At 41.3% G+C, this 10,374-nt stretch overlaps 1 protein-coding gene across 1 annotated transcript; it reads right to left on the reverse strand.

The window, feature by feature from the left end:
• Positions 1–695: 695 nt before the first annotated feature.
• On the reverse strand, positions 696–1,541 carry LOC124805692. Its single transcript, XM_047266262.1, has one exon. The coding sequence runs from the start codon at positions 1,539–1,541 to the stop codon at positions 696–698; it is 846 nt and encodes a 281-aa protein (XP_047122218.1).
• Positions 1,542–10,374: the final 8,833 nt, after the last annotated feature.

Below are 10,374 nucleotides of genomic sequence, written 5' to 3' on the forward strand. Positions count from 1 at the left end.
AATGGCCACACATAGCAATCAGCGCTTATCCTACAAAAATATTTTGTAGACCTATTTTAAAAGTCAACTTAGTACTGTGATTCTTCTGCATCACAACCTTATACACAGAAACGCTCCCCCCCCCCCCCCCCAGTCTTCTTTCTCTCTGTCACACACATACATACACACACACACACACACACACACACACACACAGAGAGAGAGAGAGAGAGAGAGAGAGAGAGAGAGAGATGCCTCTGAAAATGATTCTTCTTGTGAAAACAATGCTATGCGTTACTTTCATTAATTACTCCAAAAACGTAAATATTTTCCCAAAATGAACAATGTATGAGGCATGACAGAAATGTTTACAGTTTTATTTAGATTCTCACCCATTTTCAAGTGTAAGTAATTCGTTAATGGGAATGCCTAACTGCAAAGTTGACAGTCCAGTACAATGCATATAAATAGTGATTTACTATAAGCGTGAAATATATATAACAGCGAAACGATTAGTAGTTTGTTAGTATTGCGAAACTTACAATAGTAGCTTGAAACAGCGTTACACAAGCTACGAGGACGCTGGAAAGAAACTGAACCAGCACTGTCGAATTCATAACATCCTCAAGGTAAGTTGTGAATCTGTAAAAAGAAAATTTCAGTATTTTTTTTTACAAGAAAAGCAAAATTTTTCTCAAAAATATCACGCGTCTGAACTACGGTACACACTCGATAATTTTTTGGTGGGATCTGACGAGATCGCATAGCTCTCTGTACATTCTACTGTGGGCTTCCGTCAGCACACTGTTGTCGAACGGTGCTGTAATAGGCCTTAGATTAGATCGGCAGCTTAAGTGATCCGTTTCCAGATGGAGGTTGGTGAAGCGCACGTTCAGAATGGTGAGCTGGGCTGTGACGTGTATCATGAGGCTGGCGTAGAACATGTCGAGACCGACGCTGACAAGGTGCCAGAAGAAGGTGGCGGTGCACTGAGTCACGTACGATAGCTCGTACAGTGGTATCGAGGTGAAGTTGAGTCCGTGCATGGGTATGAACGGCAGGTGCTTCTCAGACGTGTCTTCGAGGAGGGGCATAACAAACCACAGAGGACCAAGCACGTTCAAGTATCCAAGGGTTATGAACGTGAGACGCAAGGCCTTCTTTCTCGCCATCTGAAAAGTAGACATCATCGTTTCGTTCCCCACGTAGTACTGCTCGTGGTAACGGACCACGTCGTCGAGTCTCTGCACCAGCTGGTAGTAGACGCTCCTGTTCTTCAAGAAGAGGGTCATCTTGATAGCACCGCCCAGCATGGTGATCATGGACAAGAGTGTCAGCGTGATCTCGTTGAGGTCGCCCCACGACAAGTAGAGTGTTCGCACTGCCATCAGAACGTGCGTCCACTTGACAACGAAGACGAAGGAGGTGAATACTGCGAACAGCCGTGGAGGACCCGCTGGCCACAACCCGCCTGACGTCAGCACCCGGACGTTCCACTTGAGCACGGACTCCTGGTGTCGCGCTGACAGGCTGCCTTCCATGTTGTTCGTGAATTCCCTCATCCTGAGGAAAGGAAAAATAGCTACTAGAGTAAGGACACACATGCTTTAGTAACGATAGTACAAATTTCTTTCATTACAGTAGAAATATCTTACTATGATACGTCAGGGCTTCGATATGTGTTTTTCTGGTTCGTAACTATGGAAATCGATGCTCTGGGAAGAGCTTATGAGCACTAATATTGAAATTGTGGTTATAAGACTGCGCTGATGCGGATATCTGTGGGTGTATCAGCATAGATGCACAATAACAATTACTTTGTGAAGTTAAAGGACAGTGTCAATATTACGATTTTAGACCATTCTTAGATTAAAAGTGATAAATAGTAGTGATTATTATTTTTTAAATAATTTTTACTGCTTCAGCGATTTTTAAATAATATTTAGTGGCACAACGTGTTTTGGTTGCATGCTGTAATCGTCAAAGGCATCACATTTACGTGTACATTAATCTGAAGTGTGTTGAGGATTATTTTCTGGGTGTACCAGTGAGACTACGCATAGAAATTTAACGCTATTTCAGTGCAGGAGTTGTATACTAAAATCTTTCATTGATGTCTTTACTTATATTTTATTCCGGAAATTTATTTGTCTGGCGCATAGAGCACGGTAAAAAACACAACATCAGCTGACACTTCTACATTCGAATGTTTACTCTAAATCGCTGAGATAAATTTCAGTTGATAAGATAGTGCAAACAATGGAAATAAAAACGTTTTATAGAGGCACATTTATTTTACTGTATTTGGTAGTTCTTTATTATTTTCTATGTTAAAATAATATTTGCACACTGAACAATTTTTGAAGAAATTTATAGTTAGTTTCTGGCTTATCATTTAGCAACTTGTTGTCATATATCACACAACATCTACAATAAATGAAAATAGCTAGTTCTTCATACAAGTCCATTGTGTGTCCCTTCTCAATTGTATGTAATTAATTATTTATTTATTTACATAGCTTACGCCCACATTGGAGCACTAAAATCAAACATAATACAACAGAGTCTACGATAATTCAGTTTAGGTCTTAGCAGTCAGCAATTTCTTCGTTTCCCAAAATTTCTCCATTCGCTGTGATCTGGCTACTCGTTCTTCTGCAGACATGACATACTTCTTCCGTTCTGATTGTGTGAATGTCAGCCGTGTGTATTTGTTTTCTGAAGCAGTTTCTATTCTCTTTGTTGAATTTGGTGTGTGGTGATTTCAGTTCATCTAGATCACTTTGTACTTCTTTAAACCAGATGTTTTTGGTTTTACTGTTCCAGAAGTAGTCAAAAAGTAGCTTCAGGATTATAGTATTTGGTAGGCGAGATATGGGGCCGAAAAATGTAATCCTTCTATTCTGCATTGTATCAATAATGTATGTATGTAATGCATTAATATCATTCGCGCTATCGTGTAATGGGTGACCAGTGTCCTTAATGTGGGTGGTTAGTGCTGATTTAGCGTAATAGTTTGTATGTTGAGCTTTTATGTGGTTTTAGTATCTTTTTCAGAAGTCTCTTTCAGTTAGTCCTCTATGTAGGTTAGGCGGTAAGTTTTGTTCCTCTTGGTACTTCAATGGACGCATGCAAAATGCTCCATGCATTGATGTCGCAGGTATTTTGTTCCTCGGCTATGGATCGTACGCTAGTGCTGGTGTTGACGTCAGTTCGCTATAACACAGCTCCCTCCAAACGAACAGTTCCTGGACTGCCGGATCTACTAGCTTCCCATCCGTCTGGTATGAAGGATCCTATTTCATGAAGACAGCCACCAAATCTTTGAAATATTACGTGATTTATTAACTTCCTCTCCGGAAATCTGCATACAAGCGCCTTGCAGCCTTACTGTTGCAACGTGCCTAGCCATAAATGAGATGCATGTTAGTTAGCTCCACTGTAGCGTAATCAGCCAGCAAGTGCAAAAAAACTTTCATGTAAGTGAAATATAAACAACAATAATGTAATTGTTCACTTAGCGACGTGGACACTGCTAGTAGTAATGAAAACTTTCCCTTCTTAGCAGTAAGACGTAATAGTGTTGCACTCTGCCAACGTGTTGCATACGAAGTAGTCGAAGAAACTGTAAACGTTGGCCTAAGGGAAGTACAGCTTGAAAACCCTCTAGGATCCATAGAGGCGAAACGGTGCGCCTATGACATTTCTGTCAAATACAGAAATGTTTAATTTCATCTAACCTACAAACATGCATATGTAGTTGTTTTACACCTTATTATACAACGTGTTAGAAAAATACTTTATACAGTCTTTGGGGACACATTCCTTGCATCGAAAAAAAGTCCAGAAAACGTAGGCTATAAAATTCATACATTAAGAGCTACAAGCACTTTTTCATCTTCGATATTGTGAAACTTCTCTCTTCTACTGAACAAGTGTCGATAGCTCTTAAAGTATGCATCTTAGAGCCCATGTTTACCAGGAATTATTTCTTGTTTTTGTGTAAGGAAACTATTCCCAAAATTTATAAATGTACTTCTTGGACACCTCGCATATTAGTGTTTTAGATTATATTGTCTTGAACATAATGCAGTGCGTATAGGCTAGCCTTGTGTAGATCCTCCATAGAGCAGGTGTCTGGACACAGATCGCGCAGCAATGGGTGGGAAGTAGTCCGCAGGTGCAGGTGCCCAAGTCATACGGAGCCTTGTCGTCCAACAGCCCCCACCCCCACATGTCTGCAGCTTCAGAGCTCAGACTGTTGAGAGACTTCTGGGTGTTTTACTCCTCCTCGGTGCGACTCGGAGGGATTTCTTCTGTGACTATTGGTCTGTCTTCGAGGTGCGAGATCCTTTCTTCCTACGTGCTGTCTTGTGCTTTGTGTTCTAACTGTGACGCTCTTTGAGATATAAAGAAAGCTTTTCCTAGATTTCAGCCGTTGGTGGGCGTTCAGGAGGCAGTATAGCGGATTTATCGCCGAGGTTAACGCGTCTGTTTCCCCCTTTCTGACCAACACTTCCAGTGTGATGACAAGTGGTGCAGTACCAGATAAACAGTACAGCTTATGTCTAGGTCCTTCCTGGCAACATGTCATGATACGGCACGGTTCCGTGAGAGGTATGTGGACTTGCTTAGCACTACACAACCTACTCCATATGAGGCACGCAAACTCTGCTGCTCAATAGTGCAGGGTGTCCCACATAAAACCGGTAAGCCTCACGTTCCGATTAATTATCTCTAGTCGAAGTGCTTGGCAACATTGTCTCGAAATTTCGATGCATTCCATTTTATGGGAAAGTTGAGTGCTTCTCTGTGTTCCTGCGTCAGTTGTGAGAAGGTCATATTTTTGAGTTGTTACAGAAATGGGGCAGTTTACATCAGAACAGCGAATTGACATTGTGTTGTGTTACATAAAGTCAGCTTCCAACAAGAAATGTAAAGAAATGTTTCGAGCGAAGAATCCTGGAAGGAAACTTTCTACGACCAGTACTATTCAAGACCTGTGCAAGAAATGGAGGGCAGTAGGATCCGTTCAGAATGTGCGGGGGAATAGGCGGCCGACAGTGAGGACCCCTGAAACTATAGAGAGATTTCTCATAGACATTACGAGAATCCCCCTCAAGTCGGTAAGGAGGTTATCGCAACAGGTTGGTGTATCTCGTACATCGTGTCATCCCCGAATTTCAACTCTTGCGCCACATTCACAAGACAGGCTTTCAGTAAAGATATGAAATTCGGGGATCAGTATTGTAACTGACTGTCAACATCAATTGGTAAGGCTACTTGCACCCCTTTCTTTACTTCATGTTGTCAGATAAGGCCTGGTTTCATTTCTGAAGCTATGTAAACCACAAAACTGCAGATACTGGTCGCTGCATGAAGAACTCTCCACTCAGAGAGGATATGTGTTTCGCGAGCGTTGTCTAGCATGCGCGTAATTGGCCCCTTATTTTTCAGTTACACCCTAAATAGGGCCTGATATCTAGAGGTCTTTGACTCTTTCTACGCACAATTAACAGATGCAGAGAAGCTGTATGCTGTACAAGATGGAGCAACCGCTCAAACATCCAACCAAATTATGGTCCATATCACCAACGTGTACCCTGAAGACAGACATGTCAGTGGAAGCCTCTGGTCCCCCAAGGTCCCCGCATTTACCTTGTAAGATTTTTATTTATGGAGCACACTAAAAAATAAAGTCTATGCTGATAATCCTCGCACAAAAGACGTTCTTAAACGGAACGTTAGTATGGAAATTAACAACATCACGCCAGCAGAATTACAGTGTGTTGTTGTTAACAATACCACACGAAGTGAGCGATGCCCGGTTGCCCATTTCCACTACTTCTACCATCTATTTAACGTTACTATTATTTATTCTTCTTTAGTTAGTTCAGTGTTACTTGAATCTCGAATGTGAAGCATACCAGTTTTATGTGGGACACCCTCAATAATGCGAGGCCTGTAGTTCTTACTACCGAAGGCTGCACACCCCTTTTAATTTCTGCTAATCTGTTGTTTATGTTGTTTCCGTTGCAATTTTCTGTTTCATGTTCGTACCTTCTATCCAACGTGCCACTCAGATACGACGGTTTCGCACAGTTTCCCAATGGAGTGCCCTCCCAAGTCAATAGCAAGGTCCTTGTAGCCTTTCTGTTCTGCAGGGGGAACACACACACATTTCAGTGTTGGCATGATAGTGTGTGAGGTGACTGATCTCCACGACCTCGGAGTTATCTCGTTTGGCAGCGATTGTCAGTAAATATAAAACTTTGAGTGTACTATGGGAGAGGCTGGTCAAAAATAAAAATGTTAAAAAGCACCAGGGCAAGTACACTGCTCTGTTCGAGACTATTCTTCTGTCTTCTCCACCGGCTCGTCTTCCTCCAGGCGAAATTTATTATAATTAATAACTGAATTCGCTATATATATTAGTTTAACCAATTCCTTCACATATGGACAATAAAAGTAGTGGGCGTTAACTCCCCAATACTACGTAACGCAACTCTTGTCATAATGATTTTTTGATTTGTGTGCCTGCAGAAAAAATTGTCCCTTATTATAAATCCTGTCGGGATTCCCTGTGTTTTTAGGTATAAAATGTTTTTAGCTGGAACTATTCATTTGCATATAGCCAATAAGTAGACGACGTTGGCTATGCAGTACGATGTAAAAGGAGGTTAGCTAAATGGATCTGTAAACAGCGGTCTCAGTTAGGCTAATGTTTGTACATGTCGAAGTTAGATTGGAAGATGTGGCCTTATAATTACGTTCAGTCTACATGACTAATTATAAAGGTATGTGATTGTGGAACTGTAATTGTGTACAACTGTGACATGGGGTTTGACCAATGCACTGTTTCTACGTCTGATTCTTATATTATTTGTATTTAAAGCACTGACGGTAGCTGCACACTTAGTTGAAATCTAGATCCGCGATGCAATGAAATAAAGGCAGATGACATTCCGACCAATGCTGGCTTTCTTTCTCTCCTGACTTGCATCACTGTTATGGGGCGCAATCATTGCCGTGGAACCATACATGATGAATATGTGTAGAGCAGTATAATTAACGGTACATTCGTGTAAGAAAAACACAGTTAGGAAGGCCGTCCCCTCACCTTACAACGGATCTTTCATGCACCATACACACGAGCGTTTCGTAATTTGACACGATTTAACTTTTTGTTCACTAAAATTACTGAATATGCTGTACTTACACTTTGCATACCTGTATGAATAATTCAGTAAAGGAGAACACTGCTTTAAAAGGTGCAGTGAAGTTGCTGAAGCACTGATTCCACGTAATTACAAGAATAATTGGAAAAGGAAGTTACCATGTGGGAGGTACAACTGTCCATTCAATTAACTAGTGTACTTAAACTTTTCCTACTGCGAGTCAGTGCTGTTTTTGATAAATCTTTCTCTACTAAAACCGTTTACGGCGAAGCATACCCACCTAACGAGATTTCGCTATGTACATTCTTATCTTAAATTGTCTGAAAGCATCGTAGCCGCCGGGAGCGCATCTTTTGTAGCTGAGAATTCAGTATTCATGGCAGGTTGGAGGACTCACTCTGGAGACAGTTTTTTATAACAATGGCCGAGCATAGAAAGGGTCCACTGGCGCAGAAAATCTTCATACGGTCCAGTGAACGTAATGTTCTGAAATGACCTATAAAACGTCTGAAGGACAGAGCGAAACCGCAAGCTGTTAGCGTGGGAGTCATTGTGGTTCCAGTTCGAAGAAATGCACTCAGAATCAACGCCGTGAAAGGGTGGAAAAAATTACCAGGTAATTTATACAAAAGAAAAGGTTATACGTCTAACGGAAACATCAAAGCTGCAGTGGATAAGTCCTTGCAACTGGTAAACAAGCGCCTATATTTTCAATAAACCAGAAATTCAAATGACTAGTTATGCATTGACACAGAAGAGACATCAAAGATAAGTTACGTATGAAGTGTATTAGTAACATGCCATAACAACACCTGATGCTTGTCTATTTAACTTAATATTAAAGCAACAGTTTGTAATGCATGAGAAAGCAAATGCTGTTCTTGACCAGCGTTGGAAGACGGCCCCTGTATAGACCAAGATTAGCAGCACGTTAATAACAGCCCATGTATAGACCAAGACCAGCAGTAAGTTAATAGAGTTGTTGTGGTATTACTATATAAAAGGCCTTTCAGAAGACAATTACATTGACAGAAATATTGTTACTGTGGAAAACCGACTTGCCTTAAGAACCTGCCTCCAGGAATTTCGCGATGAAAGCTAAGGTGCAGTGCGCACTGAATCTTTAACCATCCAAATGCTTCTGAGATGAAGGAGTAGAATCAGGCCATAGAGGTTCCGAACGAATACTCAACAGCGTTCGTGACTAATTATGATCGTTGGAATCCAAATATCAGATTGCTATACTACGAAACTAGGGGTCTCACAATTACCAGCATATCTCGACAGCGTGGAGGAACAAGAGTGTACGCAATCCTTCAAATGCTCGAGGAGACGGAGGCAAGTCAGATACGAGGTTTTGCTTAGCCTTACTAGTTTTAACGGAAGGACAATTCAATGAAGCCGAATGGAAACCGTAGCAGCAAATTTGGACATGACATGACAGTTAAAAGATCCCAATAGCTCTTTCCGACATAGTCCTATCCTTCAATAAGACTAATGGCGGCCAAACGCGCGGTCACTCACTATTTAGGTACTAAATCATGATGTAGAACTTCATCATCATCATCATCATCAGTGTTCTGCCTAAAGGCAGGTTTTCACAGGGTAGTTCTCCAGGCTGTCCGGTCTTCTGCCATCCTGTTCAGGTCTGCATAATTTCCTCTTCCATTTATGTCGTCTATCACCTTGTACCTCATTCTTCCTCTCAGTCTTCTCGCACAAACCAATCCTTCCAAAGCATCTACTAGCAAGCACTCCCTTCTCAATGAATGTCCCAACCAGTTCTTTTTCCTTTCTCTTACAACCTTCAGCAGACATCTTCTCTCACCAACCCTTTCCAATACTCTTTCATTACTCACTCTTTCCATCCAGCTTATTCTCTCCAGTCTCCTCCAAATCCACATCTCAAATGCTACTAACCTTTTTTCATCCTCTCGTCTTAGTGTCCATGTTTCTGCCCCATATAGTGCCACACTCCAGACAAGACATTTGCCAAGCCTTTTCCTTAGTCCTTTATCTAATTTGCCACATAAGAGTCTCCTCTTTCTGTTGAATGCCTCCTTTGCTATGGTAATTCGAGTTTTCACCTCCTGGTGACGTCTCAAGTCTTCAGTTATTGTGCTTCCGAGATATTTAAATTGACTTACTTGGCTTATGGTAGATTGTCCTTTTTTAATATTGGACAGTCTGCGTCTTGTACTGATGACCATACACTTTGTTTTTGCTGTGTTTATTTGCATCCCATATTCCACACAAGCTTCATTCAGATCTTTGAGCATGTTATTCACTGTCCGCTCACTTTCTGCCACTAATACCATGTCATCAGCAAATCTTATACATTCTATTCTCTTTCTACCAATACATATTCCTCTTTTCCATCCAAACTTTTCGCAATAATCTCTTCAAGGTATACGTTAAACGACAGTGGGGAAGGGCAACACCCTTGTCTAACACCTCGTCCAATGCTGCTTCCTTCTGACATTTCATTTCCAATCCTTATCCTTACTTTCTGGTGTAAATATAGATTCTGTATCAGTCGCCTGTCTTTCCAATCTACTCCTTTCCTCTTCAAGATATCCATCAGCTTGTTCCACTGAACTCTGTCAAAAGCCTTTTCTAAATCTATAAAGACAGCAAAGATTTCTCTACCGTTTTCCATGTATCTTTCCCCTATAGTTCTTAGCAGGCCAATAGCATCTCTTGTTCCTTTTCCTTTTCTAAATCCGAACTGCTCCTCTGCAATCCCTCTATCTAGCTTGCCATATAACCTTCTGTTCAACACTCCCAGCAAGATTTTAGCTGCATGAGAAATTAGACTGATGGTCCGGTGCTCTTCACATTTCTTAGTATTTCTCTTTTTCTCTACTGGTATCATAACTGTTGCAGCGAAGTCATCAGGCCATTCCCCTTTGTCATTTATCTCGTTACAGAGGTAGACTATTTCTTTTCTTGCCTTGTTTCCCAGACTCTTCAACAGTTCTGCTGGCAAATCATCTCTTCCACATGCCTTCCTATTCTTCATCTCCTTCAGCGCCTTTTCTACTTCTGCTTCCAAGATGGTAAATCCCTTTCCATCTTCCGGCACATATTGCTCTTCTTCAACCTTAATTTCGCTTTGCATTTTATCCCCCTTATACAGACATTCAATATATTCTTGCCATCTGTTCAAAACGTCCTGTGGTTCTTCTGCTAGAGTACCATCCGCTCTTTCTATTTC

This window comes from Schistocerca piceifrons, chromosome 7 (assembly GCF_021461385.2).
Source record: "Schistocerca piceifrons isolate TAMUIC-IGC-003096 chromosome 7, iqSchPice1.1, whole genome shotgun sequence".
NCBI classification, from domain to species: domain Eukaryota; kingdom Metazoa; phylum Arthropoda; class Insecta; order Orthoptera; family Acrididae; genus Schistocerca; species Schistocerca piceifrons.

Excerpts from the sequence above, each read along its gene's own strand:
- LOC124805692 (XM_047266262.1), bottom strand. The coding sequence starts at position 1,541 with ATGAGGGAATTCACGAACAACATGGAAGGCAGCCTGTCAGCGCGACAC.